Source organism: Rhineura floridana, chromosome 11 (assembly GCF_030035675.1).
Source record: "Rhineura floridana isolate rRhiFlo1 chromosome 11, rRhiFlo1.hap2, whole genome shotgun sequence".
Lineage (NCBI taxonomy): Eukaryota > Metazoa > Chordata > Lepidosauria > Squamata > Rhineuridae > Rhineura > Rhineura floridana.
In genome coordinates, this window is record NC_084490.1 from 5,201,351 (window position 1) to 5,219,881 (window position 18,531).

At 47.0% G+C, this 18,531-nt stretch overlaps 1 protein-coding gene across 2 annotated transcripts in view; it reads right to left on the reverse strand.

Moving 5' to 3' along the window:
• Positions 1-18,531, reverse strand: part of CARMIL3 (capping protein regulator and myosin 1 linker 3) — an 87,279-nt gene that overhangs the window by 37,305 nt on the left and 31,443 nt on the right. For both annotated transcript variants that reach the window (XM_061589143.1, XM_061589142.1), the window contains exons 7-11: positions 11,253-11,323; positions 10,213-10,286; positions 9,107-9,182; positions 8,729-8,817; positions 272-366 (exon numbers count right to left, since the gene is read on the reverse strand). In XM_061589143.1, the coding sequence (XP_061445127.1) occupies positions 272-366; positions 8,729-8,817; positions 9,107-9,182; positions 10,213-10,286; positions 11,253-11,323 (405 nt within the window). The remainder of the gene's footprint in view (positions 1-271; positions 367-8,728; positions 8,818-9,106; positions 9,183-10,212; positions 10,287-11,252; positions 11,324-18,531) is intronic.

Here is an 18,531-nt window from a genome sequence, read left to right on the forward strand (position 1 = left end):
CCTAAAGATACAGGATCTGTCTCAGGCCAAGAACCTGGCAACCCTAGAATGGCTATGCTCAGCTCCACAGTTGGAGGCCGTGTGCTTTCGAATACCAGCTGCCGGAAACTGCAGGAAGGAAGAGGGCTCTTGAATTCTGCTTGTGAGCTTCACTTTGGGGCATCTGGTTGGCCACTGTGAAAACAGGATGCTGGCCTAGATAGGCCTTTGTGGCCTGATCCAGCAGTCAGGCTCTTCTTCGTACCAGCCGGGCCTAGGCAAATCTTTTTACCTTTGTCCTCCAGCGGGTTGTGGGAGAGGGTGAGGGAGTGAAGGGCTGTGTGTGGGTTCTCTGCCAAAACGCACGAGAGCTTCAGGGCAAAATCTCTGCACAAAGAGAGGGAGACAAAGAGAAAACAGTAAGCTTTAGGCTCCAACTCCACAACACAGCTATAGCAGTATCATACCACTTTAAGCAGTCATGGCTTCTGTCAAAAGAATCCCGGGAACTGTAGTTTGGTTAAGGGTGTTGAGAGTTGTTAGGAGATGCCTATTCCTCTCCCAGAGCTAGCAATTTCAGAATGGTTGAACCATCAATTCCTCTTGGCAGGGAACTCTAGCAATTGTAGCTCTGTGAGGGGAATGCATCTGTATACTGGGCTTTCTTATATCTGTAAAAATTAATACAGAGGTCTTTTTTTTTTTAGTAAATTTTCATATCTTTACTACAACAATAATACTGAAATACAATTAACTTATAAAACTTACGTTTTACATCTTAATAACAAAACTGAAAATGATTAAAACATAAATTAAAATATAAAATATATATATCCCCTCCCCTCTTGGCAATGGCTTAAATTTAAATATATTTGATTAATTTACCAAAATAAATATACTTTTTTTCTTTTCCCCTTCCCTCCCCTCTCTTCTCTCTCCATTTTCTCTCCTTTCCCTCTTCCCCTCCTTTTAAAAGAAGGCAGAAGAAAAGAAAGAAAAAATGCAAACTTTTATATAGGTAGCAGTTTTTGGTTTAGGCGTTCTGACTGGCTGCATACTAGTGGCTCCCATCCATGTGCTGTTTGGCTTACATATAGAATAAAGGGATACCAGGAATCAACAAAGGTCTCTTTCTTCAGCTCACCCCTTGCCTGTCAGAGTTTAGAGGTTAATTTCTCCATAAGTGCTATATACCATACTTTTTGTGACCAATATTGTATTGAGGCACCCTTTAAGTCTTTCCAATGTTTAGCAATTGTAAGGTGCGCTGCCATAAGCAAATAGCTTATCAAGTCCTTACATTATATGTCTTTATTTGAGTCTAAAAATAAATTCAAAATAGCAAGTTGTGGTGTTTGGTTGATCTCTTGCTTGGTTATTGTACTGATTTCTTTAAAAGCATTATTCCAGAAAATTTGCACTCTTTCACACGTCTTCCACATATGGAGGTACGTGCTGATTGAATCACACCCCCTCCAACCCCTAGGGGAGCGGGCGTGATTCACTTGTGACAGATGTGTTGGTGTGATATACCATCAGTGACCTATCTTTAGCATGGTTTCTGAAACCTGATGGGGGGAAGTAGGAGCCAAACGTTTGATCCAAAGTTGTTCCCATTCTCTTCCATCAAGCTCCATGGACCAATCACCTTCCCATTGATGTTTAAGTCATATTAACATCTGCCCTGGTGTCCAAAAGCAAATTATATAATAATAATAATAATTATATAATTTTCTCCTTTCTGTATTGCCATTATAATATTTTCAAAAGTTGATAGATTTGACACTGCTTGTGCTTTAACCTGTGGGCGGCAAAGGAAATCTTGAATTTGCTTCCAGTAAAGCCACTGAAATCCTGTTTGGCCAAATGTTAGTCTAAAGTTTCTTTCCCTTATTAAGACTTTATTGGGGTAAAAGTCCCTAAGGTGGAATAATCCTTGTTCTTGCCATTGTTGCCCCAGTAAGTATCTGTTTTTATTAAAGAAATCCTGCTGAAAAAATAGAGGGACTAAAGCAGAAGGATTAGGTACAAGTCGTGACCATTGAGCCCAAATTTTAATTAAACTATCTGTAAAAGGATTTTTGTTAATTTGCATTATTTTTGTGTGTGTTTTTGCTCTAAAAAGCCATGTTCCCAATGGGATACCTTGTATCTCTGAATTTTCTAATTGAGTCCATTTTTTAGATTTATCATTTATTATCAATTGCACTAAATGATATAACTGATTGGCATCAAAGTAAAATTTTATATGAGGGATACCCCATCCCCCTTTATTAAATTTACAAAATAATAATGTTTTTTTAATCCTGGGTGATTTTCCCTCAGAAAATATATCGATGTAATTCTTTTTGCCAAATTTTGAGTTGTTTTTCATTTACATAAACTAGGAATTCATGAAAAATAAATGTTAGCCTAGGTAAAACATTCATTTTTATTGCAGTTATATAAGCTGAAAGGGAGAGATTTAATTTAGTCCATCGATTCATATCTGCCCTTATGGTATACCATAGGGGTTTATAATAAAATTTTCTGTATTTGTATGCCCAGATATCTTAATTGATAAACATATCCCCAAGACAAATGAGAATTTCCTCTGAATCACAGGAGGAATATGAAAACATAATGTCTCTCATTTTTTAAGATTTACCTGAAGTCCAGAGATATATGTAATTTCCAATGCATTTTGAATACAAGGTGCTGCTTCTAATGGGTTTGTAATAAGCAATGCTGTGTCAGGCACCTGGTTGGCCACTGTGAGAACAGGATGCTGGACTAGATGGGCCACTGGCCTGATCCAGCAGGCTCTTCTTATGTTCTTATGTCATCTGCATACAGGCTGACTAGGTGTGTTTCATTTCCAATTTTTACTCTTTTTATGTTTTTGTTTTCCCTTAGATGTGCCAATGGTTTTATCGCCAGGAGGAGTAAAAGAAGTGACAGCGGTCAACCTTGTTTAGTGCCCCTGCCTATGTCGATACAAGGTGAGTCAAATCCATTAATTTTGATATTTGCTTTTGTTGGAGAATATTTTTTTTGTAAAAGTGTTGTAAATTCATTGCTAAAATTCATTGATTTTGTTCCTGAGATTAAAATAGGCCAATATACACAATCAAATGCTTTGAAAATGTCTAAAGATCAAAAAGCTAAAGGAAGTTGATTAGATATACAATTGATTATATTTAAAATTCTTCTTGTGGGGTCAGCAATTTGTCTATATGGCACAAATCTGGCTTGGTCAGAATGGATTAGTGACTGAATTATAGGCTTCAGTCTATTAACTATGCTTGTTGTTGTTATGTGCCTTTCAGTCTGTTACGACCTATGGCGACCCTATGAATCAGTGACCTCCTAGAGCATCTGTCATGAACCACCCTGTTCAGACTATTAGCTGTAATTGAGGTGAATATTTTATAATCTGTATTTAACAGTGTTATAGATCTATATGAATCTGTCAGTTTAGGATCACAAAAAGGTTTTGGAAAAACCACTATTTTGGATTGTGTCCATGACTGTGGAAATGGATCACCATGGTGTATGCCATTAAAAAGTTTTAATACCTGGGAAATCAAAGTTGATCTATATCGTTTATAAAATTCGTTAGTGAAGCCATCTAGCCCTGGTGATTTATTTGTTTCAAGAGTTTTAATTACAGTCTCAATTTCCTCCATCCTGATATCCAGCATTAATGCTCTATTTGCTTCTGACAATGTTTTAAGCTTTGCTTCTTGTATATATTTCTCAATATATTCTGGGTCTACATTCCTACCTTGGTATAAATCTTTTTAAAAGGTGGCAAATGTTTCTCTAATCTCAGCTGGCAAGCAGGTTATAGAGCCATCCTTTCCTTGTATTGTGGTTATTGTACGTTTCCTGTGTTTTTGCCTGATCCTATTTGCCAATAGAGAGCCAGTGTGGTATAGTGGTTAAGATGTTGGACTATGATCTGTGAGACCAGGGTTCGAATCCCACACAGCCATGCAGCTCACTCTGAATACCGCTTACCATGAAAACCCTATTCATAGGGTCGCCATAAGTCAGAATCGACTTGAAGGCAGTCCATTTTTTCTGTTTGCCAATAATTGTGATCCTTTGGTGCCAAACTCATAAAATCTTTGCTTAGTGCACAAAATATTAACCATAATTTTATTAATTTCCAAAACATCTATTTCTTTGCATTTAATTGTTTATATATCTGTTTAGAGCCTGATTCCTCATATCTTTAAAGTACAATTTGTATCTCATTGTTTAGTTTATCAATTTGTAGATTATGTCTGGTTTTGGTTTCATGTACTGTAGTTCCTTTATGCAAATTTCCGTAAGTATTGCTTTCATAGCCACCCATTGTGTTCTAATTGGAATTCCTGGTGTATCATTTCCTTTGAAGTAATTATTCAAAGCATTCTGAATTTCTTCCCTGCTCGTTTGTGCGGTTAGTTATATACGGTTTAATTTCCATTCAAAGGGCCTCCTAGTTAATTGCATGCTATCCAGAATTATTGAAATTGGGGCATGATCTGTAATTCTTATTGTTCCTATTTCTACTTTTGTTAGAGATGGGAGTAATTCTGTTGTAATGAGTATACTGTCTAACCTGGAATGAGATTGAAAGGTTGTTGAAAAAAAGGCAAAACTGTGATCCTGTGGGTATAGCTCCACCCATGTATCCTTTAGATTAAATTTTGTGAGAATAGTGGCAAATTTCTGCTGATTCCGGGATGGCAAAAATTGTTTGTCACTTTCCCCCCCAGGTATTTCCTTTCTCTTGTTTAAACGAGAACATTCCTCTGAGATTAATATTAAAGACACCTCCTATTATCAGTTGACCTTTCTGGAATGTTTTTAATTGTTTTAATACGATGGATATAAATTTGATTTGCCCATTATTAGGTGAGTAAATTGTGCCAGTTGTGTAATATTCTGTACCATTAACCAGTCCCTTTCATAACGAGGAAAAGCCCTCCTGGATCTTTCCATATCTTCTCTACTGCAAAAGGGAATTTGGCTCTGAAAATTATTGCCACACCTCTTGCTTTTGAAGTACCAGGTGCTATGTATTTCTCTACAAAATATTTATGATTAAATTTATGATTAAAATTCTATGTACCTCTTGTAAAAGAATCACTGCAGGATGCATTTTTCTAACATAATATGTTTTTCTCTTTATTACATTTCCTAAACCTTTTACATTTAAAATCACTACTTTTAAATCATTTTTCTGACCCATAACGAAGATTTTTGAACTAATACATTATGAATGCCTAAACTAAAATATAATATATCTCTCTCCCTTGCAATAATGCCATTGCCTTTACCCCTTTCCCTCGCAACTTTACCCCTAACAACTTTTACCATAACTAAATAAATACCTATTAACAAAATAATATGGGGTCTGTCCAATGCAATCCAGTACACTTACTGAAAATGCGCCCACACCAGCCGGTGTGAGACTCTGACTTTTGCCCCATGTTTTGATTCACACTATCTTCTGTAGGGGGAAACCGCTAGTATCCATTATAATGCAATTTACTAAAATAACAATAACATTTCTCGCTACCTTTAGCCTCCCGCCTGGAGACTTCTCCCTGAAATTCAGAGAGTAAAAAAACAGAATACCTTTGGGGACTCTGTCCCCAACACTTGATTTATTTTTCTCTCTTTCAGACAAACAATGTATGCGCAATTGTACGTGCACATACAGTCATGTGTCTATGCTGCCTATACACATACCTTCGTTGTCATGTATAGCATCACCTTAAAACCGATAGTTAAATTATCAAAAGAAAATTATGTGTTCTCTTGAGTTGCAGAATACGTTTCTAGAATTAGTTGGGGTTCTTTTTCTTAATTTTATGAAGTGCTTGGTGTTTCTTGCCTATTTTCTCCCTCTTCCCTGGCGTTGCATTGTTTGTGTGTTGCTTTTCCTGCTTGTTTACATAAGAACATAAGAAGAGCCTGCTGGATCAGGCCAGTGGCCCATCTAGTCCAGCATCCTGTTCTCACAGTGGCCAACGAGAAGCCTATGGGAAACCCACAAGCAGGACCCGAGTGCAAGAACACTCTCCCCTCCTGAGGCTTCCGGCAACTGGTTTTCAGAAGCATGCTGCCTCTGACTAGGGTGGCACAGCACAGCCATCATGGCTAGTAGCCATTGATAGCCCTGTCCTCCATGAATTTGTCTAATCTTCCTTTAAAGCCATCCAAGCTGGTGGCGATGACTGCGTCTTGTGGGAGCAAATTCCATAGTTTAACTATGCGCTGAGTAAAGAAGTCCTTCCTTTTGTCTGTCCTGAATCTTCCCACATTCAGCTTCTTTGAATTTCCACGAGTTCTAGTATTATGAGAGAGGGTTTACTTTCCCAGTCTCCCTTGTTCCATTGATTCCTGATCCCTTCTTCTCCTTCTTCAGGTGTTAGATTCAGGTCTTGGGTCTTTTGATGTTACAAGCCTGCAGGATGCTAGTGCTTCTCGTGTTGTGGATGCTGTCAATATTTGTCCATTCTGTGAAACGATCAAACAAAAAGGGAAGCCCCACCGGTAACGAACACCTGCCATTTACAGCAATGTCGTAATGTGACAGAATTCTCTGCGTTTTTTCAAAGTTTCAGAACATAGGTCCTGCAGGACCATTATCTCTTTTCCTTCAAAAGGTAAGTCTTTAAAGTTTTTTTTACCTTTGTCAGGACCTCTTCTTTTTTAGCGTATTGGGCAAAACATACAATTATGTCTCGCGATGGGGCTGAATCTTTTGGTTTTGTAGCTAGTGCACAGTGGGCTCTCGAGGTCATTAGCTGTTATTTCAAAATCAGGTATTATTGAGGCATGCCATCCAGTTATGAAAGTCGCCATTGAAGGTGAGTGTTCTTCCACATTTTCTTTAATTCCACGAAGTCTAAGGTTCGATCTATGGCTGCGATTTTCTAGGTCTTCCAGTCTATTTTTAAGGTTTTTATTTTCACGTTTCAAAAACAGTATGTCTTCCGAATTTGTTAGGCCCATCCATATCCATAGCTTCTGAAGTCGTTGCAACGATATCTCCCAGCCGGGAATTCAAAGTTTCCAGCTTATCATCTATAGATCTTATTGCTGCCATCCAGCTTCCTCCTAGCTTTCCCCCCCCACACAATATTCCCAATTGTGATGCCAGTTCTTCCTTAAAATTGAGGTTGCATTGTTGTGTCTCCATGAGACGTTCACGCTGATTTAGAATAGCCAGGTGCCATGCTGTCCATTAGAGGCCTTTTAGCTGAGTTAGAATTATCCAACTCAATCAGACAAAAATATCCTTCCAACATACCTTCTCTGGTCCTGGGGTCGGTAGGTACCATTCCCTAACAGCCAGGTAGATCGATATTTATTGGTTCTAGTGGCTACATTTTGAAAATGGGGTCTTTTTTGCTCCAGGGGGGAGAGGTGCTGAGAGACTAAGCAGCCATCTTGTGGCTCATCCAGCCATGCCCCCCTGCAAGACCTTTTTTTCACTCTTGAGCAAGCCTTAGTCAGGTAAGTGTCACTCATACTCAAGACCTCTAGAACAGAAATGAATATCCCCCACCCACCCTAAAAGCATAAACCTCCATTATGAAACGTGATACCCAAGGCTGATAATATTTGCTCTTGCACACTTTGTTGTTGTTGTTGTTATTTAGCTCCACCTTTTAGGACAGGTGTCTGGAACCTTTGGCCCTCCAGATGTTGCTGAACTACCACTCCCATCATTCCTGGCCCTTGGCCATGCTTTCTAGGGCTGATATGAGTTGTAGTTCAGCAACAGCTGCAGGGCCAAATGTTCCTCATTCCCACTACTGTTTTAGGGTTAGGGATGGAAAGATCTATCCATTTCAGTTCTTTCAGTTTCTTATTTTTGCAATCTCAGATTCAGTTCTCCACATTAATGCAGCAATTTGCAGATTTTTTAAAAAAAACCCAGCATTTTAGTGCAAATTTCTCCTAATAAACACATTTTTGTAGGCAGTTTTGACTAATGTACACATTTTTGCAAGCCATTTGTTTTCATATAATGCATTTTTGCATGTTATTTTTACTCATGTATTCTTTTTTATGCACACTTTCCCCTAATATATGCATTTTTTTAAACATTGGTTGGTTGATGAACTGCACTGCAAAATTAAAAAAAGAGCTAATGTCAAAGAATGACTGTGGTTCGATTCTCATATTGTTTCGGAAAGTGCAAATTTTATAGACTGGGCTTGAAATGCGAACTAAATCAAAATTCTCACCCACCCCTATTTAGGAGATACACACACACCATTGCAAGGTAGTTTGCATATATTTTAACAATATAAATAACAAAATTCCAAATGATTAAAATTACATTTCCTGGAATTTTTTTTAAAGGTTTGCACACTCAGGTACAGAAAAGCCTGCGCAAAGACCCAGAACAGAAAAAGGCCAGTGTTGGACACCCTCCCCGCTCTGGATACATTCCATCAAGTTCCACCCGGTCCTTAAATCCCTACCCACTGGTGTGGACTGCAAGCTGTGGAACACCTACGAACATGCATGTCTGAAAAATGGGATTGTGTGGGAGCTACTCTGGTAAATGTGCAGACAGAAAAACGGTATCATTGTGAACGACTCATCTGCAATATAAGCAGCTGCCACGGACTGGAAGCACCCTCAGTGTCACCTGCGGCTTGGCTCTCAATGAAATGCACCTGTGAAAACGGAAGATACTCCCCAGATCTGCACGCAGCGTAAACGAGAATTTCAAAATTGAGCAGAGCCTCACGTTTTTAAGCCTGCATTGTCCAGCACCAGTTCCTCCAGGTGATGGGATTTGCTCACCGTGTGCAGAACCTGCTCAGCCACCTCAGAGCCCTGAGAAGAAAAGAAAGACATGGGTGATGTGAGGGAAATGTTGGCGCTGCTGCAGTGGCAGCTGCCACAGGGGCAGGAACGGGGAGGCAAGGCTTGCAACACAGGCTGCCTGGCCATCGCAGTAGCCAAGGCCCACAGCTAGTCTCTGAGCAGGCTCCTGTGCCTTTAAGAGTGGCAGAGGAGGGAAAATTCTAGCTGTGGATTTTGCTGGGGCTGAAGGAAGAATTCTCAGTTTGGTGCATCCTTGAAAGGTCGCAGCCTGTACCCAGGTACGACCCAGGAAACTTACCAGCCGCAAGTCCTTGCAGTAAAGTTTGGTGAACCACTGGTTATATGCCAAAGCAGCCACAATCAGAGCTAAGTCCCTGGGGGAAGGAGGAGGAGAAAGGGAGAGACAAAAAGAAAGGTTTAGGGGATTACACAGTTGACCATCCTGGCCAGAGCTTGGAAAGTTCATTTGAAGAAAAAACCTAGTTCTAGTTCAAGTTCACCGTGTCCAAAAAGGAACTAATTCCAGTTCACCTTCATCTTTTCACAAAACAAACTAGCTTGGTTCACAGTCAGTTTGCGGTTTGATTCCAGTTCATCCAAATGATCCTCAGCAATATTTTTCCAGCATTCAGAACGTTACAAGCTGCTGTGGCGAAGGATACCATATGGGAACTACTTTCAGGTGTAGTTCAGATAGTTCTGAACTGCTAAAGCGAACAAGTTCCTTCCAATCACTGGTCCTGCGCCCTTCAGCACCTTCACTAGAATCACAGAAAGCTGGGTTAACTGGAAAGGAAGATGGGGCAAATTCAAAATCAGGGGACTTGGAGAGGAGGAATAACAGGAGGCGGAACTAGCAACAGCACAGACTCTACACAGAAGGAGAGGAGGCTGCGACTGGATGGGGAGGCTCCCACAGGCCATGTCCGGACCGTGATCTGGAGATTCTCCATCCCTTGTACAGAGAACATGGAAGTAAGGAGAAGCTTTTTCTCTTTCTAAAAGCAGATCGATAGAACAGAGTCACATCCACACCATACGTTTACACCACATTGCTCCCCCCCAAAGAATCCTGGGAACTGTAGTTTACACCTCACAGACCTACAATTCTCAGCAAACTACAGTTCCCAGAATTCTTGCAGGGGAGGGGAGCCATGTGTTTTAAATGTATGGTGGGTGACCTAGGTGCTTCAAAAATGTTGGCGCAATCCTCACGACAACCTTGCGAGGTACGCCATTTCTATTAGACCCATACTGCAGGTAGAAAGGCCGAGGTGCTTTCCTAAGGTCACCAAGTATGTTAATGGCAGTTAGAGGGTTGATTTGAGGTCTGTCGGGCTACACGGTTGCATGGAGGGTTCAGCAAGCGATCGATGGAGACGACTTCAGGTTGCTTCTCCTCACCGGCTTTCCAGGTGACAGAAATCAAGCAGATTGAATTCCCGGTTGTCTTCCGAATGATAAATCGTGTCGACATCCTACAGTGGGAGGGCGTAGATGATGATCGGAAAGAAAATATATGCATTGATTACCTTTATAAATGTACTTCAAGGAGGCTCAGGGTAGCATACACGGTTCTTCCCTCCCTTGCCTCCCTCACAACAATCCTGTGAGGTAGGTTGGGCTGAGAGATGACGATGGGCCCAAGATCATCCAGTGAGGGTGCATACACACCAAACATTTAAAGCACATGACGTCCCAGAGAATCCTGGGAAGCATAGTTTACCCCACACAGAGCTACAATTCCCAGCAACTTTAACAAACTACAGTTCCCAGGATTCTTTGGGGGAAATCATATGCTTTAAATATATGGTGTGTATGTAGTGTAAGTTTCATAGCTCAGACTGGAGGACCCACAGACTGTATTAATCTTCACACCCACAACAGACAAGCAAAACCAGCCTGCAATCAGGTCTGCTGCTCACCCATCCATTTCCAGACTGAAGGCAAACCCTCCCTTTCCAAAGCTGCCATTACTGACTGAATTTTCTTGCTGCATTCATTCACATCCCTCTTTGCTTCCTCTCAGAGCCAATTTGGATGTCATTTTTGAATAGAAAAGCAGGAAACAAGCATTTTAAAACCAAATTGCATACATCAATTTGCTTAAAGTTATTTGTGAGGTGGGGAAAAGTCCCCACGGTGTATGAGTTACTCTACTTTTTCCTTTTTTGAAGAAGTGCGTGGTGGAGACCATTTGGTGAATGAGGAGGTGGGAAAGCCTTTTCACAAAAGTGGCCACATCCTGCGCAATCGCAACTTTTCTAGCAGTTTTTCAGGTTGTGGTAACTCCCCATCTTACTCTGGCAGAGAGGCTCCTTCCCACAAGACCATTTTTACCACATACAAACGCAGGAGGAAAGGTGGTTGAGAGGGTGCCTTTTCTTGGTCTCAGAATTGGGCCGTGCAAATCGCCCCTCACACTCCTCGGCCTGGAAACTTACCCACTGCACCTCTTCCCGGCAAGAGTGGCCGTTGTAGTCACAAAGGGCTGCATAGGTTTCGGAAAACCCTCCTGAGGAGAAGCCAACAGACTTATGTTACCACATCTCCTCCTCTATCAGGAAAAAGCCTTTTCTCACAAGCACAAGATCTGCCCCCTATTTTAAGTTAATATTTTTACAGATAGTAATAATAATAGTTGTCATGGCCCCGTCAGAGGACTCCTCAGATGAGGACAACTCGGGAGTAACAGCAGCAGACCCAGGAGCAGCAGGAGACACGGAGGAGCCTCCTGAGAATCCAGCTCCTTCTGCCCCTCAGCTGCAGAGCACCCCAGGGACAGCAGAGGCCCTGCAGCCAGACACAGACAGTGAACAGGATACTCCCCCCTCACCTGCAGAACGTAGACAGCAGAAGGTCAGGCAGAAGAGAGGCAGGCCTGTCTCCTTAAGGCCCAAACGCTGAGGGCTCACACCTGCTGTCCATCCTGCTCTTTATAAGGCACACCTTGGCTGCAGCTTGTTGCTGACTGCAACGTCAGGTGTGGCTTTGTGTAGACCTAGTTTCCCTGCAGCATCTCTTTGACTGACCTCCTTGGCAATTGATCCCGGACCTCCACTGACCTCGCTTCTGGACTTCTGACTCGGCAAGTACGCTTTGGATAGGCCTGGCAGATTTACAACCTGACTGCTGGCTAAGGACTTTCCTTCCCTGCCAGAGACCCAGGAATTTCCAGCCCCCCTGACACTGCTGATGCAGTGTAGAGCTGACAGTTTGCAGTCAGCCCAAACAAAGCAGGCAACAAAGGAGTGGGGGAAGTGCTGACCATGGAGCAACTCCAGCAGGAAAACTTGCTCCTGCGCTCACAAGTAGACCAGCTGCTGTTGGCCGTCCAAGGCTTGCAAACCCAGCTAGCAGCAGCCCCACCCCCTCTCCCTACAGGGAGAGCCAAGTGCCCTGTGACTCTCCCAGAGAAATTTACTGGGGCTTCCGACCAGCTCCCAGCCTTCTTGGCCCAGGCCCAGCTCTTCATGGAGTTACGCCCAGAGGCCTTCCCAGATGATAAGACCCGGGTGGGATTCTTGATTAACCTCTGCACCGGGGCCGCAGCTAGATGGGCCACGCCCCTACTCCTCGAGCGGAGCCCCGTGCTCAACGACCTAGCCGCCTTCACCAGAGAACTGAAGGCTATGTTCGAGGACCCAGTCCAATCTGCCACAGCCAACCGCCGGATATGCAGGCTGCGGCAAGGCCGACGCCCCTTGGGGAAATATGTAACAGACTTTCGTCTATTGCAACAAACCCTGGGCTGGAACAAAGCCGCTCTCATGGACCAATTTCAGGAGGGGTTGTCGGATGAGCTTCTGGATGAGCTAGCTAGGGTGGAGCACCCTGGAACCCTGCAAGCCCTCATACGCCTGTGTCTCCAGATTGACGGGAGGCTGGAAAGCAGTCGTGCTGCCAACCAACCCCGGCCAGTCTACAGAGCATCAGCCCCAGTGGCTGGGCCCTCGGAGCCCGTCGGCAAGGACCCTACACCCCCGGCAGAACCAATGCAGCTGGGAGGGGCTCGGCCACATCTCTCTGCGGCCGAAAAGCTGCTGACGCCGGCAACAGGGCCTCTGCCTGTATTGCGGAGCCCCGGGATATTTTGCAGCCCAGTGTTCCGCGAAACGACCCACAGCCCCTGCCTCGGGAAACGTCCATGCCCCGGCCTTCACAGGCCCCTGAGCCGGGGCAACCTCGTGGTTCAAGGGGCCTGCCACCTCAGTTCCTCACCGCCCAAGCATCTGACCGTGTTGATCGCACTGACAGTCCCCGGAAGGGGGACCCTACAAGTACCCGCCATGCTGGACTCGAGATCCACCAGCAATTTTATGGACGTGTCCTTTGCCAAGCTCCACCGGGTTCCTAGTCAACCCATTCGCCGCCCCCTCCTGGTGGAGACTATTGATGGCCGGCTTCTCGCCTCGGGCCCTGTAGTACAGGAGACAGTGCCGCTCGACATGGCCCTGGGGGAGCACGAGGAAAGCCTCCAGTTCTACCTGGCTGCCGCACCCCACTTCCCGGTCGTGCTGGGCCTGGCGTGGCTCCAGCGGCACGACCCCATCATCCAGTGGTCCACGGGCCGGCTGACCCTCGGATCCCCCTATTGCCAAGCCAACTGCTGGAGGCCAAAGGAGCGCATCCTGATGACCCGGGAGGCAAGCTCCGCGCTCGAGCCCTTACCGGAACAGTACCGGGAGTTCGCGGATGTGTTTGGGAAGCAAGAGGCAGACCAGTTGCCGCCCCATCGTCCTTATGACTGTCCCATTGTTCTGCTACCCGGAGCCAAGATTCCCGTGGGCCGGCTTTACTCCCTGTCAGAACCCGAACTGGCAGCCCTCAGAGAGTTCCTAGACAAGAACCTGCGCCGAGGGTTCATTCGCCCTTCCACGTCCCCTGCAGCCGCCCCTGTCCTCTTTGTCAAAAAGAAATGTGGGGAACTCCGGCTGTGCAATGACTACCGCGCCCTCAACCAGATTACAGTTCAGAATCGCTACCCTTTGCCCCTGATCCCAGAACTGTTAGAGCGGCTGCGGGGCGCTCGCATTTTCACCAAACTAGACCTGCGAAGGGCCTACAACCTGGTGCGTATGCGGGAGGGCGATGAGTGGAAGACGGCCTTCCGCACCCGTTATGGGCACTTTGAGTACACCGTGATGCCGTTTGGCTTGTGCAACGCTCCTGCCGTCTTCCAGCACTTCATGAACGACATCTTCCGGGACCCCCTAGACCACTTCCTGGTGATCTACTTGGATGACATCCTGATCTACTCGCGGAACCCCTCGGAACATAAGGAGCACGTTCGAGCGGTGCTGCAGCGCCTGCGGGAGCACCGCCTCTTCGCCAAGCTCAAAAAATGCGCCTTTGACCTCACGACCGTGGATTTCCTAGGCCATCAGATCTCGCCCTCGGGTATCCAGATGGACCCCGCCAAAATTGAGACCATCCTCCACTGGGCAGCTCCGCGAAGCCCCAAAGATGTGCAGCGCTTCTTGGGCTTCGCCAACTATTACCGCTGGTTCATCTCGCACTTCTCCGAACTCACCACGCCCATCTCAGACCTGCTTCGAGGCGAAGAGAAGTTTGTTTGGACGGAGGCCGCTCAACAGGCCTGCCGGCGCCTCCAACACGCCTTTACATCTGAACCCATCCTCCAGCAACCCGACCCTACCCGACCTTACATAGTGGAGGCCGATGCATCGGATAAGGCAGTGGCAGCGGTCCTACTTCAGCTGGTGGGGAGCAAGCAGTTCCTGCTCCCCTGTGCATTCCACTCCCGGAAACTCAACACTTCGGAACAGAACTACACCATTTGGGAGAAGGAGTTACTGGCCATCAAAGTAGCTTTCGAGACCTGGCGTCATCTCCTGGAAGGGGCACGCCATCCGGTCCAGGTATGAACAGACCACCGAAACCTGGAGCACCTGCAAAGCGCCCGACGGCTGAACCAACGCCAGATCCGGTGGTCCCTGTTTTTCTCCCGGTTTCAGTTCACGGTCACCTACCTCCCTGGCCGCCGAAACACCCTAGCAGACGCGCTCTCTCGCAAGCCAGAATAACAAGCCGAGCAGGTCGATCGCCCCCTTCGCCCAATTCTTCGCCCAGAGAACTTCGCCGCTACACACCAACCACAACCCCTCCTGGACCGGGTGCAGGAACAGCAGCAAAAGGACCCCTATGCCCTGGCCCAGCAGCGAGAGCTCCAGTCTGGGACGGCCGCCCGGGACAGCCCCTTTTCCTTGCAGCAGGGCCTCTTGTACCACCGGAACCGGTTATGCGTTCCCCCGGGAGCTCTGCGGGGAGAGGTGCTCCACCTCTGCCATGACAGCCAGCCGGCAGGGCATTTTGGAACGTATAAAACCCTTCACCTGGTCCTACGGGATTTCTGGTGGCCCCGGGTCCAAGTGGACGTCAAGGACTATGTAGCGGCCTGTGATACCTGCCAGCGAGCCAAGAGCCACCCCGGCAAGCCCCCGGGGCTCCTGAGGTCCCACTGCCTACCCCCCCCCGGGCCCTGGCGCTCGGTCTCCCTGGATTTTATCACGGACTTACCGGCCTCCCGGGGAATGACCACCATCCTCGTAGTCGTAGACCTGTTCACCAAGATGGCCCATTTCCTCCCCTGTGCCGGCCTACCCTCTGCCCCAGAAACTGCGCAACTGTTCTTGACCCAGGTTTTCCGGTTACACGGCCTCCCCGACCACCTGATCTCTGACCGAGGAGCCCAGTTCACCGCCCGGTTCTGGCAGGCCCTGTTTCGGGCCCTGCACGTCCAGATCCACTTGTCCTCCGCCCACCACCCTCAATCAGATGGACAAACAGAACGTACCAACGCCACCGTCGAATAATACCTGCGGTGTTACTTCTGCTTCCAACAGGACAATTGGGTGGATCTGTTACCGCTGGCGGAGTTCGCGTATAATAACTCCGTGCATGCCTCCACGCGCCAGACCTCGTTCTTTGCCTCTTACGGCTACCACCCCCGATTCTTCCCCTCAGTGTGACCCCCGTCGCCGGTCCCCGCTGCGGATGTCATGCTGCAGGAGTTGCAGGCCCTGCAGGCAGTCCTGAAGGAGCAGCTGGAGCAGGCCAAGGACGCGTATAAGCGCTTTGCTGATCGCCACTGCCAACCAGGCCTGCCGCTGAAGGTAGGCGACCAGGTATGGCTCTCAACCAAATTCCTGCGTTCGCAACGGCCGTCTCACAAACTGGAGGCTCGGAATGCAGGTCCCTTCCGGATCACCCAGCAAATTAACCCGGTGGCGTTCCGGCTCCAACTCCCTGCCTCCTTCCGCATTCACCCTGTCTTCCATAGATCACTGCTGACTCCCGCTCTCCCGCCTCACCCCTTGGGTAGTCAACCACGGCCCCCACCACCGATACAAGTCAACGGGGAAGAGGAATTCGAAGTGGCGCAGATCCTGGACTCCCGGAGGCATCGGGGCCGCCTCCAGTACCTCATAGACTGGCAGGGGTACGGCCCTGAGGAACGTTCGTGGGAAGAGGCGACGCAGGTGCATGCCCCTCGTCTGGTCCGGCGCTTCCACCAGCGCTACCCAGATAAGCCGGGCCCCGGCGGGAGGCGGAGGGTTGGTCGTGGGGCGGGGGATAGTGTCATGGCCCCGTCAGAGGACTCCTCAGATGAGGATGACTCGGGAGTAACAGCAGCAGACCCAGGAGCAGCAGGAGACACGGAGGAGCCTCCTGAGAATCCAGCTCCTTCTGCCCCTCAGCTGCAGAGCACCCCAGGGACAGCAGAGGCCCTGCAGCCAGACACAGACAGTGAACAGGATACTCCCCCCTCACCTGCAGAACGTAGACAGCAGAAGGTCAGGCAGAAGAGAGGCAGGCCTGTCTCCTTAAGGCCCAAACGCTGAGGACTCACACCTGCTGTCCATCCTGCTCTTTATAAGGCACACCTTGGCTGCAGCTTGTTGCTGACTGCAACGTCAGGCGTGGCTTGTGTGTTCCTAGTTTCCTGGCACCCTCTTTCGGACTGACCCCTTGGCACTTGATCCCGGACCTCTACTGACCTCACTTCTGGACTCCTGACTCGGCAAGTACGCTTCGGACAAGCCTGGCCCTTATCAGCTCCCCTGCTCCTAGACCTGGCAGATTTATGACCAGACTGCCGGCTAAGGACTTTGCTTCGCTGCCAACCACCCAGACATTTCCAGCCCCCCCACCGGCACTGCTGACGCAGTGTAGAGCTGACAATAGTAATAATAATAGTAATAATAATATCCATTGCCCCCTGACATTGGCCACATTCACACCATACATTTAAAGCATGTGGCTTCCTCAAAGAATCCTGGGAACTGTAGTTTGTTAAGGAAGCTGGGGAGTTCAGCACTGTATGGGTAAACTACAGTTCCCACAATTATCTGGGACGGTACTTTAAATGCATGGTTTGCATGTGACCACTGGCAATAAGAATTTATTTATTCTTACATTAATATCCCACCTTTCCACCAAGGAGTTCAAGGTGGCGTGCGGAAAAAATGGGGAGGAAAGAAAACCACGTACAAGAACCCTGTGAGGTAGGTTAGGCTGAGCGATTATGACTGGCTCAAGGTCATCCAGCAAGCTTCATGGCAGAGTAGGGATCTGAACCATTGTCTCCTGGGTCCTAATCCAACTCTCTAACCACACCACCACTCGCTCTCTGTTGGAAGTGGGGCAAGAGCATCTCCTGTTTTGTTCTTTTGTTCGTGCTGCAGAAGGGAGATAGAGCTAGGGTCCTCCAGATGGATAGACTTGTTTACCTTTACCTGGGATGCTCTGACTGACTTCTTTCTGTCGCTAGACTGTTACGTCTTTAGGGAAGTTTACCTGCCCCTCCTCCTTCCGCCCTTTCCACTCCTTTGTTCTCTGACTGTCCGGGAGAGAGGAGACACCCTTTGTATCTGCTCTCTCTCCTAGCATGGGGCTAACTCCTACACCTGGGCGTTATGCTTCCAACTTAAGTTAGTTAGAACTAGGTTTGCTTTTCTATCTACTATGTATTTCTATAAATAAAGTAGCTTTTCTTATTTTACTAAGTCTCCAGTCTCAGTGATGCTGATGCAGGGTAAAAGCCTGCTTTCTTAGGCAAACGCACGCATACGCTGGCACACTCGCATTTCAACATCTGCTGTTACTCTCTGCTGCTGTGGTGCTGCTTTTAAACGAAATTAAGCAACACAACTACACACAGTGCAACACTCTCGATCATGGATCCTTCTGGGGCGAATGTCCAAGTTGGGTATTGGGGACACAGCATTGCAGTGGTTCCATTCCCACTTTCATGGCTGGCCCCAGAAGGTGGTTCTTGGGGAGCATTGCTCAGTTCTGTGGATACTCCAGTATGGAGTCCTGTAGGGGTCGGTTCTGTCCCCCATGTTGTTTAACATTTACATGAAACCACTGAGTCATATGGAGTTCTGGAGTGTGTTGACATCTGTAAGCTGATGGCACGCAGCTCTGTTTCTCCTTTTCATCTTCTGCAGGTGAAGCAGTGGATGTGCTGAATCAGTGCTTGGTTGCGATAATGGACTGGATGAGAGCCAAAAAACTGAAGCTTAATCCACCCAAAACTGAGATGCTGTTTGACCGGCTGAACGGTGTGGGGCCTGCTCTAGATAGGTCACATTCCATCTGAAGAAGTGGTTTCATAGTTTGGGGTTCTCCTGGATCCACTGATGTCGCTTGAGACACAGGTGGCCTCAGTGGTGCGGAGTGCCTTCCATCAGTTTT